This window comes from Penicillium longicatenatum (genome assembly GCF_028827895.1).
Source record: "Penicillium longicatenatum strain IBT 33135 chromosome Unknown contig_2_segment0_segment0, whole genome shotgun sequence".
Taxonomy (NCBI): Eukaryota; Fungi; Ascomycota; class Eurotiomycetes; order Eurotiales; family Aspergillaceae; genus Penicillium; species Penicillium longicatenatum.
In genome coordinates, this window is record NW_026643120.1 from 2,055,613 (window position 1) to 2,072,436 (window position 16,824).

Below are 16,824 nucleotides of genomic sequence, written 5' to 3' on the forward strand. Positions count from 1 at the left end.
TGCAAAGCGACGATCAGCCATTAAATCGGAAGTTCCTAACGAACCCCTCAAGACCGAGATCAACCCAACTTTATCACACCCCACCACAATCATGTCCGTAAACAAGAATTTAGCCGGAAAAGTGGCATTAGGTGAGAGTTCTCCGCTTGGCTACTGATCTCCCGCCCATAACCCCGCCCATGCCCTATATCCCAAATCCACTGATACCAACTATAATCCAGTCACCGGAGGAAGTCGAGGCATCGGCGCAGCCATTGCTATTAAACTCGCCGAGCACGGCGCGAATCTTGCGATCAACTATGTATCATCCGCCACGGCTGCAGAGGCCGTAGCTGAACAAGTTCGCTCGCACGGCGTAACGGCCCTCACAGTGAAAGCCGACGTCTCCCAAGAGGACGAAGTGAGCGCGATGTTTCAGACGATCATGGAGAAATTCGGTCGACTGGATATCGCGGTCAGTAACTCGGGAATCGAGTACTTCGCCGAGCATTCAGAGACAACGGGTGCGGATATCGATCGGGTTTTCGGCGTGAATGTTAAGGGCCAGTATTTTGTTGCGCAGCAGGCGTATAAGTATATGGCGGATCATGGGCGGGTCATGTTGACTTCGTCGATTTCGGCTGTTAAGGTATGAGTGTTTGACAATGTTGACGTTTCTGGTGCTTTAGCTAATACTTGGCCTTTATCCAGGGTGTTCCCCGTCATGCTGTCTATGCGGCTTCCAAGGCGGCTGTTCAGGGTATGACCAAGTGTCTTGCGGTTGACTTTGGTCCGCGGAATATTACCGTCAATTGTATTGCTGCGGGTGGGGTGAAGACGGATATGTATGATGAGAACTCGGCTGAGTATATCCCTGGTGGAGATAAGATGACGCCGGAGGAGATTGAGGTTATGTTATCGAAGTGGTCTCCGCTTGGTCGTGTTGGGCTTCCAGACGATATCTCGAACATTGCGGCCTTTATTGCAAGCCCCGAGTCGCAGTGGTTGACTGGCCAGACCTTTCAGGCTACTGGAGGGGCTTATATGGTTTAGTCTCATGTCACATCTAATAGCATGATCCATATACCAAGGTTGTTTAGCTAGTCATTTGAGTCGATGACCTCGAAAGATCTTCAAAGGTGTGAAAGCCATTGTATTGTCTAGGTACCAAGTCGTGTATATTGTGTCCTTGACTAAACAATAAATTAAAAGAACAGAGTGTATGTGGCTTGTATGCCAGGGGTATGTGCGTGGAAAGAATGCAGATGTACAGGAGCGCTGAAAGTGAATCAACTAAAAGACTATGGCGCTGGGCTGTAGCCAGGATCGACTGTCAAGTTTGTCCGGTGTCTTGGTAGAGAGCTATTCGAGGCATGCGTTGTGATAGAAGGTCTTTCATCGAGAAAGTTGGTTGGATTTGGATCAATGCCGTTAGCACCGTTGACACCGTTTGTTTGAACACCGTTGACGCTCTTCGGGCTATATGTCTCCAATGCGTCAAATACATGGTGAAAGACTTGTCGGTCCACATCCTCGGCCCACAAAAAGTCCAAGTGCTCGTAAGTGGGTATTGGCTTGGCGACGGTCCCACGAGGTAAGCCCTGCAACATGACATTGATGTCAACAAGACTATCGCTGCCGCCGTAAAGGAGCACTATAGGTGTCTTGATGTTGCGGGTCGGGTACTTGACAGGCTTGTAGAAGCGCTCACTTGCAACAATGCTGAAAGGGGTTTGCAGTTCGTCGTCATAGAACTGGAAATTTTTGTTGCGGATGATCTGGAACCAGTGAACGACGGACTTAGTACTCGTGAAGGAGTAAAGGTGGAGATATGCGGCGAGCTTTTGGGTTCGGGTGATATTGCGACATTGCCAGTTGAACAGGACTGAAAGGGCAGTATCAATGATGCGGACATAGATTGGCGGATACAAGATTGTCTGCCACATCGTTGTTGAGGAAAGGATACTGCGTCTACCGAAGAGGAGGAACAAGAAGTTTGGAGAGGCCTTCATGAGAGAGTCGACGATACGATTGCGGAGGCCGGAAGGCGCCATTGCCGGAGCCAGGGCCACGAAAACATCAACCTTTTGGTTGAGCAGTGGGTGGATAGATAGGGTTGCAAATGCCTGCGCGGTACCCTGCGAGAAACCAATGTATGATAGCGATGGCTGGGTGGTCACATCGAGGATGTACTCGATGCTGTTTGGGATATCGTGAAAGGCGAACTGATCAATGGAAAAGTCCCAGAACTCATTTGACCCAGGCGAGAACTGTACAGATTTCTTCGCATACTTATTGCCCCGATTATTTCCAAGCCAAACATCATAGCCCTTTTCGACCAGCTGGAACGGAAGACACCGCTGTTCATCGGTCAAGGCGACCCACACCTCACTGGACATGAGGAGACCATGGTGAAGATAGACGACTTTCTTGGTAATTGAGCCAGGTCCCTGATTGACCCGCATATTTTCTTCACCTCTCCGGTAAGCCAGTCGGTGCAGTCCAAGAAGATATCCATCAGAAGTTTGGACGATATGCTCCTCCGCCTCATATCCAAACAAGGCGCACATCTCGACGAAGTCCGACGCCTCTGCTATGGACGCGGCAAGGATCTCATCCTTGGGTCGTTTATCATGCGAGTCTTTTGAGATAAGCACATTGAAGAGTTTCTTCGACTGATCGTGGCAAAATCGAATGATCGGCGATGCTAGCTGCACGTCAGTTGGAAGCACGGGGTAATACAAGGATCTGGACTCACGAAGGCAGAATGTTATTAGATGAATGATAGTCTCTAGGAATACTAAGATCAAGGATCCTAGCAGTGCCAGGTACTCAAACCTAAGGTACGACATTATTTGCTATGATCTTTGAACGATGTTGTGGTACTTGGCGCGCCCAGGTTGGTAACTTACCAAAATAACCTCCCGATAAAGGGTACACGAGACATGATGGTTGACTGTCTGGTTAATTATGCATATACCTAAAGAGAACAGTGTACTAATCGACACTGACGAGGCCGTAAGTTGTTAATGAGTTGGAAAGCAATTGACATCGATGTTCGCGACGTCATCTGCGCATGTGAAAGCGCTCAGGGCGACGCTTACCTCATCCGGGGTCAACCAATCAGAACCAAGTGGTATGATCCGCCTGAATTTGTCCCAAATGTTCCGCTACGAAGACTCACCAATTCGAGAAGATCATCATGCCTAGCTCGTGTCAGGATATCCGTGAGTCGCACACTTTCCCGTGGTGATACAGCCCCTGGATCGCTTGCCGTGAACAAGCATCCCCAAATTCTTGTCTCAATGCGCTGAACACATTGTTTGTAGGGGAGGCATTGGCCCAATGCCTGCAGGAGTCGGACTGTATTATGGTCCAACGGCACACGCCGCGTGAGTGCCTGAGCTCTCCGCTGGCAGAGCAATTGCCTACCAAATGCCAGCAGCTGAAGAAGGGATTCAGCGAGTGCAGGTAAGTGGATTATTCGGCGATACCGGACTGGAGAGTTCAATTACAGAGGACAAGACAGGCAACAGTGGCTAATCTGCTTTTCCTATTCTGACAGGCGCGGTATGATCGATATGCGCAAGCGTTTCCGAGGAAATCATCCGATTTCTATGGCCAAGGATACCGATGGACAAGGAGCTCAGTCCGAACAGCTGTATGCTGGGCGTCCGGCTTACACGACTGTTAAGGAAATCAGCGGCGATGAAGTGCAGATGGACCCCGAGAAGACTCGTGGTCTTTAGGGAAGTTTGGGGGAAGAATGATGCCAATCGATTGTAGAGCGGTATGCTCTCGTTGTGCGGTTTCTGTGTATTCTACAAATGCGTGGAAGTTTTGATACATGCTGGCATGGTCTGGAGTTCTATTTATTATCTTATTATTGAAACATTGGCACAATCTCCAGTCTCTTGCATAAGAACGATATCTGTACAGATAACGCCTTCCAAAATTATATACTGTCGAAACTCAGGTTGATTTGTAGCCTAAGAATACCTATGCAATCGCAAGAGAAAAAAAAGTATATAATTTCACATCATCATTGACGGTACAAATGAGTACAGATCTACTGGGTCTTCTTGACCTTGTCGGCCACAGGTGCCGAGTAGAGCCAGATAATGACAAAGGCCAGGAAACCTCCGATCACCGACCACAGACCGGCAATCCACACCCAACCACCAGTGATGGCCCAGCTGCGAGGGTATTCATCGTGGGCGAAGTGACGCACGGTCACCTCATGCTTCTCCTCAATGTTGGTGAGGAAAGGACGCTTGTAGTTCACACGGAACGAGAAGATACCGTGCTGGTCTGGAGTAGTGAACTGGGTGCTGTAGACAGCGCTGGTCTCGGTACGGCTGGTAGGCTTGAGGGCGAGACGGTGGAAGGGAGAGAGCATGGTGAATTCCAGCTGCAATTCATCTTCAGCGGGGACCTCGAAGGGCACCCACTTGTCATAGGAGTATTCGGAAACTTCAATGTTGAAAACCTATTAGAAAAAAAGAAGTGGTTAGCTTGTGATGAGAAACAAGAGCTTCGAAATGTCTGGCTGACGCACGGTCTCGTTCTTAACGCGGTAGATCTTGGGGTTCAGGTCTTCGGCAGCCACCTCACCATCGGTGGCTAGGTGGTGCTCAATCTTTCCAACCTTCAGCACACCAGTCTCCTTGAAAGCCCAGCCAGTCAATTGCTTAGCAAACTCCCGGTTAACGGTAGGAACCTTCTTGCCGTTGAGAGCCTTGACAGAGCCAGAGAACCACTGGTCCTCAAGGGCCTCCACGGAGCCCAAAACAACGAAGCGGGCCGAGTTGAGAGCTTGAACCGCCGAGACCACATTCAACTGGGAGCCGGTGGCTTCAATGTCGTCGGGCGAAGGCACCTCTTCCTTGGGGTTGTACGCGTAAGCGGTGGCAGGAGCTCGCAGAATGGGCGAAATAAGCTGGCTGTTGCTGCCCAGAGTCTGGGGGGCGACACGTGGGAGAGCGAGAACGCCCTCACCATCAAAGAGGGCCTTAACATCAGGACGCAAGGGACCGGGGCGCTCAAGCAAGAGGACATCGTGCTTCTCAGCGGCCGAGATTGTGTCGTAGTTGAAGTGATCAATGACAACAGCGGAGCGGTCGTTCGAAAGGTGGATATCGAGTTCGAGGAGGAGGGAGCTAATGGCACTTGAGGTAGAGGCCTTGCCGGAGAGGGCGAGGATGATGTTGCCGTCTTTGTTCATGAAGTCCAGAATGTTCTTCGGGGTCAGATTAGGGCCAAGTCCTAATGATTTTAGTCAATTGAAGCTGTCCACCCTAGATATTCAAGCTACTCACCCTTCGACTTCGGGGGAAGAATCAGGAGGTGATCGTAAGCTCTTTCGCCATGTTCGAAGAGGGACAGCTTGTCACTCTTGGGCGATTCGAAAGACAGATCGTATCCGCGGCCTATGAATTTGGTAAGCAACAGTTAATCAGGTGGATATCGATATTAGTTACCTTCCAAATCTGACCAAAGTATCGAGTAAGCGCTCTTGTCTGTGGTATCGTCCAAGACCACCAGCAGGCGGCTGCCAGAGCTACTCAGAGCATTTACGGCAGCCATGAGGGCGCAGACAAGCAACGCAAGGTACCACCGCATTTTGAGGATATTTCCGCACAGCGGAGCGGGACACCTTGAGAAAGAGAAAAGAAGAAGAGGTGATGGGGTTGATGAGGGGAGAATTTCGGAGTTGTATAGATAGAAAGGGCGACGTGTTAATCGGGTGGATGCCAAGACTTTCGGGACCTGCGCATCTCCGGGACCTTTGAACCTCACCTCTTCCCCACGGTCTCTCGATTTTGATCCTCGTCATCGGTCTACCCCCTCCCACGCCACAGCATACCAGTGGCCTCGCTCGTCCTCAATTTCTCTCGCCTGAATTTGTGGCCTACAGAGACTTTCGGACATTGACGCCGCATCATCGAAAATCTTCACCTCAAAGTCTTGTCGACTGACCTCGTCTCGTCACTATGTCTTCCCCTCAATTCTGGTCAACTCCCCTCCGCTACATCCGCTGGGCTGCTCATGAGAAGCCTGCCATTTTCTTCTCTCTGATCATTGGATCCATGGGCCCGGTCGCGCTGGTTACCCTGCCCCCCATCCGCCGGGCTCTCGGCGACGTTGACCCCGAGCCTATCCCCCTCTCATACCCTCGTAAGAATCCCCGACTCTTCCAAACTTTCTCTTAGTGGGAATTTCAACTTCTGAGAGTCTGAGTCTAACCATTCAATTCAATGCGCACAGTCCCGAAGGGCCCGCGATCAATCCCCAAGGGCTTCGAGGACGAGTAAAAGACCGATAATCGTCGAGCCGCTAGAAAGCAAAACCCCGTTTGACAATTTCTGGTCTTAAAATTGATGCGCGTTATTTGAGACCGAAATATGGGGATTTAGCAATGTTGCCTTGAATTACCGAGGTCGATAGCAGGGCTGTTTAATATAGCCTGACCTGTTGACCAGCAAGAAACGAACGATCCCATTGTTGATCGTTTCTCCCCATAAAGAGGCGTTTTGATACCAATCTTGTTTGCGTATATGGTCTCGGCACGTCGGGTACCCAGACTATTGCGCTGCCAGTGTATGTACTATGTTTTGAGAGTGATCATATAACCGACCCCGAGTCGCTATCCCAGACAAACGTAAACAACTTAATACCCAGTACCTACGCTAGGTCTAGCATACGTAACAACAAGAGAAATTTGAACGGGCGCTCGGCATCAACGTAGATTTAGACCATTGTGCTTGCTTTTCTATGTTGTCTTTAGGTGTATTACTTCCAAGGTTGTTATCAGTGTTTGAAATTGCGATCATATTTGGCCTGTTGATATTTCCAACCATGGACTGGATTAGGTGCCTGAAAAATAGGAGGATCCATTATATTTACTGCAAGTGAGATGGGTCACAACATCATGTTTGAACATCACACTTCGCATGGACGTTGCTTGGAGCCTCGGAACCCAGAATTCTGGAGGTTTCTTTTGTGCTCTTTTATGCGGTTCGAGACCCGAAGAATGTGCATTATTCTTGGAAAGAACTCGTTCCCAGTAGTTCAGAGGCTCGCTGTAGTATTGATCGACTACCATGTCCCTAGGTGCGTAGTGTTAACTCCGAAAGCCTTAAGTCAATTGTCGGGCGACCACTGGCTATCATGTGTGACCATTGGAAGTTGGAGTTTATCCAGGGACTATCTTTGGAGGCATTTTTTAGGTCGAAGATTTGAGCAGATCAAACCTTACGCAATACAAAATTTGAGATGGATTGTTTGGTCTGATTCGAGCCCTAAAGTCATAATGCGGACTACTCCTGCAGTCAGCAGCCCTGCAGTGTCTAAAGTAAAGATTGATCTTGAAAGCCCGGGAATAAAATGGCATTGAAAGGTTCAATTAATATTGATGAGACCGATCAAAATCAAAGCGTCAGCCACAGAACGGATAACGCCGTATATGCTCATATCTACATGTAGTTCGTTCATCAGCATCGCTTTATCAAAGCAGTCTCTCCCGGCCAGAAGGCTTCAATCCAAAAAGTAAACATGCGAGGCACGAGCCGTATGTCCCGGTCAAGTCAAAAGTCCTAAGGGGAATAGGAACAAACATTGCTTAAAAAAAAAAAAAAAAAAAAAGAGAGCACAAATCCTGTACACCATCAAAACAACCCAGGGAAAAGATATAAAAAAGCATGACAAAACCCCATGGCTAGTGAGTATCCGGGCCAAGTCATTAAAAATCAGGAAACAAAACAATTCGAAATGGAGGAAAGCCACCCTTTTCATAGAGTACCCAGTTCAACGCAAAATGCTCCTAACCGGCCAACTGCACGATAGCGCAGAATAATTAAATGTGGAAGACCCGCCTGGTGGTTCTTACTCGAGTCACAGACCCGAAGCTTGGCGCCAGTAGTCTCCAGTGGGGTTTTCAGTCCGTGGAAGTAGAAATGGCATCCATATCCGACGAACCATGGAAAGTGGGCCTGAATTGGACCATGTGCTTGATGAGTTTTGTCCCTCAGTAGGAACATCCTGGACTTTCAAGAGAAGAGGAGAGAGATAGTGAAGGAAGCAAAGTCGATATTTGTAGAGGCGGAAATGGAAAGGATCCAAGGAAGGTTTTTTTAGTGATCATCGACATCATCAAGTTCCAGGTTTTCATCATAGTCCAAGGCGGTATACTAGAACATTTCATCCGGTGGGCCACAATGATGGAGAAAAAAATCCATGCAATGCACAAGACAAAACTAAGTGCCAGGCTAGCTTTAGTTTTACCGCCGGCGATGCGGGTCTCGTTCTCTGGTGGGTTGCGGCCTACTGCGCTCGTATTCCGGGGTATATCTCGGCTCCATTCCTCCTATCCGGGGATCTGGGGCAGTGGTAGCAGGGTATGTCATCCCAGTGGTCTGGGGAGAATAGTCCGGCTGGTCATTATAGCCGGGTCCTGGATACCTGGGGGCATTTCGGCCACCCTCGTAGCCATAACCGGTTGCATAGGTATAGGAAGTGGGGTGCATGTCAGCAGCCGTAACCACGGGTTGAGGAGGACCAGAGTATGAGACTTGAGGTGGGGGATACGGAGCTTGGCCTGATCCGTAGGGCGAATGTGTAGAGCTGTAGGAAGAGGGGGGTTGGTTGTAGGAAACATTCTGGGATCCAGCATAGGAACCTTGGGGATATTCCATGTAGGTCTGTGCAGGAGCTGCACTGAAGGTAGTTGGGGACGGCCCCTGTTGTTGGCGAACCTCATGGACGGCCGAAGTGGCATAGTTGGCAGGGCCAGAACTAGGGGGGTGTGACATGTTCACATCTTGAATGTAACTACCTCGTGGATAGCCTAAGTCAGCCCGACGCGAGACATCCGCCTCCCACCGAGCGGAGTCAGCCTTGAGATCAGCAATCATTTCCTGTAAATCCAGATGGTCCTTGGTCAGATGGGGTTCTCCTTGTCGTTGGCTTGGCTTTTGGATCGACACATGTCCACTTACTGATGTGAGATTCCGATAGGCACGGATGAAAAATCCCGGACGGCCCTGTGTGGTGGGGTTAGTCAAGACGCTCGAAAACATATCAAAGAAATAGAGGACGGACTTCATGGTTGCCGGGTCGCACAAGTGCATCATTTCCAAGGTAACGACAGATATCTGCTTGGATTACCTCGCGGCTGATTCCATCACCGGGGATAAAGTATTCATTTTGACGGCCTGTCATAATGTGTTCCTGAGGAAATAATACTGTCCGGATAGTTCAACGGGTTTTCCTCAAGTCCGGGCCAAAAAAAAGAAATGAAAATCCGGGGTACTGAAATCCTTTGGGTAAGGTGGTTGTTGGATCCGTTATATTGGAAAGAATGTACAAGTTTTGACTTTGCTTTTCTATAGAGCGACCGGTGTGAAAATGTCCACGGTCGTCACCACTTTAAATGACGGGAGAGAGTCGGTTCCTGAGGGGAATTTTCACTGGTTTCGAATATAATCCACGGAAGATGGCCACAGAAGAAAAAGAGGATCCTATGGTCGGAAGAGCAAAAAACTGGTGTCCTTTCTGTCCAGGGGAAGAATATCCAGGGAATCCTTTAGGGGTCCAGAGTGGTTGTCCAGGGCAAATAAAGCAAATCAAATCCTAGGGAGATATATCGAGTCCAAGGTCGAAAAGACTAAATCAAGTCTGCGAGGCTGAGAGGAGAAAAAGAAACACCGAGGCGAGATTGAGAGATCCGGATTTTGGGAAGTTGGGTCCACACTTCCTAGTTTCCGTTTTTATAGGGGTAGGTTCGTGGATTATTTTCTTTTCCCTGCAAAAGACGAGTCGGGAGGGAGAGGTAGGGGAGGAGAGACGTCGATGGGAAGGAAGAAGAGGAAGAGGAGAAGGGGTGAACTAAAGTGGGCAGGGCGGTTGGGCCGTCCTCTTGGGCTGGTGCCACGACTCCCCCCACTTCTCTATCAAGTCAAGGCGTGAAAAAGCATGCACGGTCGAATACGGCTTAGAGTGGAAACCAGAAAATTGAGAAATTCGGAATCGAAAAAAATTTAATTTCAATCCAAAGTACACTGTTGTACCACTCTGTTCGTAGCCGATGAATCCACTGACCCTAGCAAATTAACAAGAACCCTGAGTTAATCCCTGTCCTAGTCTTTGATCCTAAAGACGCCGTAAACTTTGTCCAAGGCCGATCCCCCGTAGTCTACTCCAGCTTGGATTGCTCTTCAGTCTGTGCCCTTGGGCATCATATCCTCTGATTTCATTGGGTTTTCCCTACCCAGTCTCCTGCGTATGCCGTCAGGTATATGAACGTTGGGTGGACCAAGCGGTCAACAGTGACAAAGGGGCACAAGTAACGAAATACTTCCTTGTGGCGAAATGACCGGGATTTTCCTCCCGAGCTTGTGAACAAGGCGACCAGGTGGTACAAATCGGGACCACAGGGGATGATCCTCGCCCTCCTTTCTGCAACATCCGTTGCAGCAAGGGACCAATCTGCGGCCAGATCGGTGGGATAGTGACAGACCGTTGCCACTGAACCGCAGGACAGGCGGTTGGGCATGAATGCGTGTTGGGCACGACTCCGTCAGCGCGTGGACCACTCAGAGCTCGGCTATGTCAGCACAGGGTGAGCTAAACGGGAGATCACACGGCGGTTCTTGTCGGGCCTCGACCTGCACAAGATGGAAAAAGAATGAAGGCATTTTAAAAATGACGAGATTTGGGTTCGAACGGGGAGATCAGTTCACGTATTTCAAAGTGGTCGCTCCTGAATACCTGAGATCCTATTATGATGCGCAGTCTGGAGTGCATCGACCCCGAGATATATGTATTGTGTTAGATTGCTAATAAATGAAAACTGGAGGGACTGCAGGTCAGATATGGCTATTCAGGTCTAGACGTGAAGGTATATTCTGGTATATTCACCTCCAGGGCTGTAAGATGGCTAAGAAGAGTCAATATAGCAGTAATCATAACACTGTGTATTATCGATATAGATCGTTGGAATGTTTGTTTGTGGAAAACCTGAGGCTCTGGGCACGTGTCCACGCTAATCCCTATTGGGACACCTATCCAAGGGTCGCGAAAATCCCCAGAATCCAGTCCTCAGATCAGATCCCATTCTAGGGCCATTCCAAGGTTGCTGCACAGTTTCTCACTCCCGATGATGACGAATAATCAGGGATGTCGTCTGCAGACCCGCCCAACACCCCCGATGCCGTGAAACGCTCCCGCTACACCTACCGCCACTTTCAATTGTTGCGCCAAAGCTCCACCGCAACACCCTTACGCGCTATTGCGCATATCGACCTCGATGCCTTTTACGCCCAGTGTGAGATGGTCCGCCTGGGGACGCCTCGCGACACCCCACTCGCGGTACAGCAGTGGGATTCACTGATCGCCGTGAATTATGCAGCGCGACCGTTCGGTATCAACCGCATGGTCAGCACCGCCGAGGCGCGGAAACTATGTCCGAATATCGTCTTACAACATGTTGCGACGTTCCGAGAGGGCGAAGGCGGTCGTTGGGCTTACCGAGATGACTCGTTTCGGAGTGTTAAAACCGACAAGGTGTCTTTAGATCCTTATCGGGCAGCGTCGCGGAAGATTCTCGCGACGATGAAGGAGGAGTTGCAGAGGTGGTGCTCGGATACATCGGAAGGCGAGCTTGATGACCTTACTCAAGGGATTTTGCCTGGGCTGGAAAAGGCCAGTATTGATGAAGTCTTCATTGATCTTTCTCCCCTCATCTACTGCGTCTTACTCCGGAGATACCCTGAGCTTCGGGTCATTTCTCAAGACGAGAAGAAAATTGCCGAGTTGCCTTGCCCACCTACTACGGCGCTACAATGGGCATCTGAGGACTCGCTGATAGACTTGAGCCCGCAGGAAAGTGAGGAAGATGACCCTGACTGGGATGATATTGTCATGCTGGTGGCCGCTGAGATCACGAGGTCGGTCAGAACTGCAGTGTGGGACAAGCTACACTACACCTGCTCCGCCGGTATTGCTCGGAACAAAATGCTTGCCAAACTGGGCAGCGCTTGTAACAAGCCTAATAAGCAGACAGTGGTAAGGAATCGCGCTATTCAAAAGTTTCTCGGTGGATACAGATTCACTCAGATCCGGATGCTAGGCGGCAAGTTGGGAGATCAGATCACTGCTTTTTTCGGAACAGAGCAAGTGAGCGAGCTTCTCAATGTAACCCTTGAGCAGCTGCGTGCAAAACTCGATGACCACACCGCGACTTGGTTGTATGCCATCATCCGGGGAGACGATCGCAGCGAGGTCAACCCTCGAACGCAAATGAAATCCATGTTGTCTGCAAAATCATTTCGTCCCAGCATCAATTCAGTTGATCAAGCAGAAAAATGGCTGCACATCTTTGCGGCTGATATCTACGGTCGCCTCGTCGAGGATGGCGTGCTTGAAAATAGACGTCGCCCTCGAGTGATTACTCTTCACCACAGAGTTGTGCAGAGTCGATCGCGTCAAATCCCAATCCCTAGTTCTAACACCATTGATGAAGATTTGCTATTTGAACTGGCTAAGACTTTGCTTCGACAAATGATGGCAGATGGACAGGCGTGGCCATGTGCAAACCTGTCATTGAGCGTGGGCAGCTTTGAAGATGGCGTGGGCAAAAACAAGGCCATTGAAGGCTTTTTGGTTCGTGCCGATCAGGCCAAGTCTCTCATTCATGCCAGACCGCGAGACACCGTTACCTCCAGTGAACAGCCTTCGACAGAGAAAAAGAGGAAGATTCACGAGGGCATCAAACGTTTCTTCAATCAACCCCATGCTGATGATTCCGCTACATCTGAGAATGAAAGCCCTCAACTTCCATTAGCTCAAGACTTAGCACCTATAATCCAGACAGACATTGCGAAATCACCGGACACCTCCCAAATCCAGCAATTTACCTGCAGTCGATGTTCCAAATCTATCCCCGAGTACGACAGAGAGGAACACGACGACTGGCATTTTGCCAAAGATCTGGCAAATCAGGACAGACAAGAAGTACGGGATGCCCAACAGCAAAGCCACACACCGACCAACTCCCGAGCATCCAATACTCGTGGCCGAGGAGGTCGTGGCCGAGGAAAGTCAGAGAAAGGACAGATGCGACTGGCCTTCTAATGAAAGGAGTAACTTTGTGGCATGGATGTGCTAGTCCTCTCTAGTGGCGATTTTTTTCTTTGACTAGACTCACAAGATACCCCTGTTGTATTCTCATACCCAGTCTAAGCCCTGTAATGCTTGTTATATCCGACGTCATAATAATCAAATTGTGCCCAGGTCCAAGTTCTATATGGTTAGACCCAACCAAGGATCCCAACCTCAACCATGGATCGAGCCAATCTTCGATATATAGATCCGAATCAAAGTAAACAAAATAAAATTCACCTTTTCTATCCTGTTAAATTATCAAACATCCTGTAAGTGTATTCCCACCGCTAGAGTGGTACACCTAGGCGATCCAATGTATGTGACATCAGCGGTAGGCAGCGGGGTCATAGGACTAGCGGTTATGTCGCTGCGGCGCCCCAAGCAAATCCGAATCGCTTCTGCGCTTTCTGCCTCTTGCTAATGCTTTCGACTCTCCTATACAATCAAAAGACCGCGACGACTAGGTTTCAACTGCTTATTACCCTCAAAATTCACGTCATTGCTTGGCGGCATTTGATTTTCGGGACGTGCCGCGCGATAAACGATTGCGCTCGAATACCCCGCCGAGATACTCTTGAAACCAATGCGTCTTGCGGCGTTGACTGCGCACGTTAACAAACATCAAGCTGTTAGTGCACTTGTGCTTCTTGTGAAGCCAAGTTGTTTTCGAGTTGCCGCCTAAAGCCCCAGAAGCTGAAGCTAGGTCGTTTGCGCACGAGATTGCGACTGACGAAACCTTGCGATTGTGGACTCACAATACTGTCTTCACGCAAGAAGTTTAATGACTTGATGACCCGGGGCCACCGGGTTAATTTTTTCCTTTGGCCTCATTTGGTTGTCCCATTATTGTCGCCTAATAAGCCCAAGGATTGGAGCGAGTTACCTGTGCTTCGGGCTGCTTTTGCTAGAGACATTTCGCTACCCGACTTGCGAGGAAAGCAGCCGAGATTTGCGATTGTCAATTTGGATAACCATCTCTATTTAGAAAGGTCCATGACTTGACGCCCCGAGACGACTGGCTTCTACTCCCCCCCTTTCCTTGGTTGCCTCCCCGGTGCCGCCACAGAGCACATAAGGTTGGACCGCCTTTACTGCGCCTGGATACGACATAACCGTCTTCCCCGCCATGCCTCGCCGAGCACCACCGCCGCCAGGCTATTACGAGGAAGAATATTTTGAACCCGAACGCGAAAGATACCCCCGCACCCGTCGGCCCGAGCGGTCATCATTTGAAGATGACGTTGGGTACAGACGCAGGGAATCAATGCCGATTGTTGAAGATATGGAGCGGATGCGGGTCCGAGAACGGCCTCCAAGAGACTTTGTGCGCGAAGCTTTTGTAGTCCCACCTCGAGATCTTGAGCCACCTGTACGCATGAGAAGATCCGCAGATGATATTGGACCCATACCGGACAGGGAAGAGTCATATATACGCACACGACCACGAAGGAGCAACCGCACTCGCGATATGGACCCAGACGAACTCATCGATGAAAGAGAGATGCGACGCGGCGTACGACACCGCCCTCGCAATTTTGATGAAGAGTATGGTTATGATGAGCGAGAGCGGCGTGCTCGAAGACCTCGCCCAGAACGAGAATTTGAAGAGGAGGAAATTGCGATCCGGCGCAGGGCACAAATGCCGCCGTCTCCGGTTTATGATAGCGAAATAGATCGACGGCCTCGGGAAAGACGATACTCCGATGTTCGAGATGAAGTGTATGTTCGCTCTTCTGATAGCCGTCGCAAGCCTCATTTTCGGGAAACGGAATTAGAAGCAGACATTATTGATGAGCGCGAAGAAAGACCGCGGCGCTCGAAATATCGCGATAGGTCACCGACTCTGTCGAAGGAGGAAGAGATAGTCATGCAGTGGAAAGATAGACCCTCTCCCCGTGAAATTGAAGAAGATGAGGAGCTCCGAGTGCAGGATATGCGGCAGCGAAGTTACCGAAGTCCACCCCGGGCACGATACGGTCGAGGGCCACCAGGTAGCTGGCCTGATGATCGAGAACATGAGGATGAGGATTTGGATGCGGAGATTGATATTCGTTCTTCAAGGCGCCCCAACCCTAGATGGGAACAGAATCATGAGGAGCGTGATATTCGCACCCATAGACGCTCTAGACTTGAGCGAGAAGATATCGAGGAGAATGAAAATCTAGATATTCGCTCCTCAAGACGCCCTAGACGTGAACGCGAACATACGGATGATGGCGAGCTTGATAATCGCCCCCAAAGACTTCCCAGACATGGACGTGGAGATCTTGAACTTGAAGAAGAGATTGATATTCGGTTTTCAAGACGGCCTAGAGCTAGACGCGGAGATATCGAGGATGATGAGGTGATCGATATCCGGCAAGATAGACTTGAAAGAGAGACTCGCAGAAAGAGTGCAGAAAGGGACGAGCATATCACTCGCAAAGACAGGTCGTCACCTCGAGAAAGGAGCCCGTCGCCGGAGCCTATACGGGCTCCCCCAATCCACCAGGATGTCATTACACACCACCGGCACATTGATCATGGTATTATCCCTTGTTTCTCGATCAAGGTAGCCCTGGCGCTAACCGTTATGTAGGATTCGAAGGAGTCCGACCGCCACGTGCACCAAGCCCAGAAAAGGCATCCACGCACACTAGCTTTGATGAAATCGATGTGCACCACCAGTGAGTTTGCTTTCCTTGCAGCTTAGCCTTCTTGTTTGTTAAATCATAGTTATAGAACCCGAAGAAGCGGCCGCCAATCCGAAGAAGACATCTCCTTCAAGCATGAACATCGGGACGAGGAGGAATCTATTTCGCCAACTAGCGGTCTGTCTGCCGACTTCCGCAATCCATGGAAACGTGGCGAGCGTCGTTCACGCCCTAGGCCCCGCTCGCTGAGCCTCGAGGAGGAGCCTTTGGTCACTGAACGTGTCCATAGTCGTAGTCGACGAGGTATGTCTCGCGATATTGTTGAAGAGGAGGTTAAGATAAGCGAGAAAATGCAAGCTGCATCTTTGGCCGACGACATCCCGCGTACCAGTATCGACGAATGGTCTGTTGTTCACGCTCCTTCAAAAGAAGAGACGGTTGAGATGACCGGAGCCCTCCTTGACATAGTTGAAGTGGCTCCAAAAGGTGCTTCCCTGGTTGATTCTGAGTCTGAGGAGGAGGTTGAAGTCGAACAGCATGACCGAGTTGGACCGAAGGTGCACAAGGAGCGACGCGATGAACGGTGGACCGAGATAACTAAGGACTTGGTTGTTCGCGAGGCTATCGAGCAGCTGGGATATGAGTTTGAGGAGACGAGGATGTTCTACTATATTTTCTCATATCTTGAGCCGGTATGTCTCTCCATTCAATCCGTCCAATTGGCGATTTGGGAAAACTAACGTGATTGCCTTTGTAGGCTGATATTGATGAGCTGGTCGAGCTATCAGACCACATTCGCCGAACTCGGCGGCGACGGATCAAGGAAATGCATCGTGAACGAGCATCGATTCCTGCTCGCTCTGCCTCCTTGATAGATCGAATGCCACCTCGGGTTCGACCAGGAGTCGGGAGACATATCAGGGAGCGAGAGTGGATTATTGACGATCACCGTTGAGATGGTCAAGGAATGAAGTTTGCCCAGGTGGTGTTCACGACCATAATGAAAATGTCATGACATATGATTAGAATACGAGAACATTTGAAGAGAAGA

General features: G+C 49.8%; 8 protein-coding genes across 8 annotated transcripts; 5 read left to right on the top strand and 3 right to left on the bottom strand.

Annotated features, from left to right (window-relative positions):
• Positions 1 to 91: 91 nt before the first annotated feature.
• On the top strand, positions 92 to 1,032 carry N7484_003293 (uncharacterized protein; the record flags this gene model as incomplete). The annotated part of the gene is made up of 3 exons (XM_057113713.1): positions 92 to 131; positions 222 to 628; positions 691 to 1,032. 3 exons carry the CDS (start codon positions 92 to 94, stop codon positions 1,030 to 1,032), a joined length of 789 nt encoding a protein of 262 aa, XP_056973853.1.
• A 248-nt stretch (positions 1,033 to 1,280) lies between these two features.
• On the bottom strand, positions 1,281 to 2,831 carry N7484_003294 (sterol esterase; the record flags this gene model as incomplete). Its single annotated transcript, XM_057113714.1, has 1 exon — positions 1,281 to 2,831. One exon carries the CDS (start codon positions 2,829 to 2,831, stop codon positions 1,281 to 1,283), a length of 1,551 nt encoding a protein of 516 aa, XP_056973854.1.
• A 350-nt stretch (positions 2,832 to 3,181) lies between these two features.
• On the top strand, positions 3,182 to 3,728 carry N7484_003295 (PET191 family protein; the record flags this gene model as incomplete). The annotated part of the gene is made up of 3 exons (XM_057113715.1): positions 3,182 to 3,206; positions 3,309 to 3,450; positions 3,545 to 3,728. 3 exons carry the CDS (start codon positions 3,182 to 3,184, stop codon positions 3,726 to 3,728), a joined length of 351 nt encoding a protein of 116 aa, XP_056973855.1.
• Positions 3,729 to 4,048: 320 nt separating this feature from the next.
• N7484_003296 (dolichyl-diphosphooligosaccharide-protein glycotransferase) lies at positions 4,049 to 5,601 on the bottom strand (the record flags this gene model as incomplete). The annotated part of the gene is made up of 4 exons (XM_057113716.1): positions 4,049 to 4,468; positions 4,538 to 5,244; positions 5,298 to 5,408; positions 5,460 to 5,601. The coding sequence occupies 4 exons, from the start codon at positions 5,599 to 5,601 to the stop codon at positions 4,049 to 4,051; spliced, it is 1,380 nt and encodes a 459-aa protein (XP_056973856.1).
• A 371-nt stretch (positions 5,602 to 5,972) lies between these two features.
• N7484_003297 (NADH:ubiquinone oxidoreductase subunit NDUFA3) lies at positions 5,973 to 6,293 on the top strand (the record flags this gene model as incomplete). Its single annotated transcript, XM_057113717.1, has 2 exons — positions 5,973 to 6,156; positions 6,247 to 6,293. The coding sequence occupies 2 exons, from the start codon at positions 5,973 to 5,975 to the stop codon at positions 6,291 to 6,293; spliced, it is 231 nt and encodes a 76-aa protein (XP_056973857.1).
• A 1,965-nt stretch (positions 6,294 to 8,258) lies between these two features.
• N7484_003298 (putative transcription factor RfeG) lies at positions 8,259 to 9,198 on the bottom strand (the record flags this gene model as incomplete). Its single annotated transcript, XM_057113718.1, has 3 exons — positions 8,259 to 8,894; positions 8,976 to 9,020; positions 9,079 to 9,198. 3 exons carry the CDS (start codon positions 9,196 to 9,198, stop codon positions 8,259 to 8,261), a joined length of 801 nt encoding a protein of 266 aa, XP_056973858.1.
• Positions 9,199 to 11,154: 1,956 nt separating this feature from the next.
• On the top strand, positions 11,155 to 13,110 carry N7484_003299 (DNA-directed DNA polymerase eta; the record flags this gene model as incomplete). The annotated part of the gene is made up of 1 exon (XM_057113719.1): positions 11,155 to 13,110. The coding sequence occupies one exon, from the start codon at positions 11,155 to 11,157 to the stop codon at positions 13,108 to 13,110; it is 1,956 nt and encodes a 651-aa protein (XP_056973859.1).
• A 1,156-nt stretch (positions 13,111 to 14,266) lies between these two features.
• Positions 14,267 to 16,728, top strand: N7484_003300 (uncharacterized protein; the record flags this gene model as incomplete). Its single annotated transcript, XM_057113720.1, has 4 exons — positions 14,267 to 15,665; positions 15,719 to 15,806; positions 15,862 to 16,465; positions 16,531 to 16,728. 4 exons carry the CDS (start codon positions 14,267 to 14,269, stop codon positions 16,726 to 16,728), a joined length of 2,289 nt encoding a protein of 762 aa, XP_056973860.1.
• Between the last annotated feature and the right edge of the window lie 96 nt (positions 16,729 to 16,824).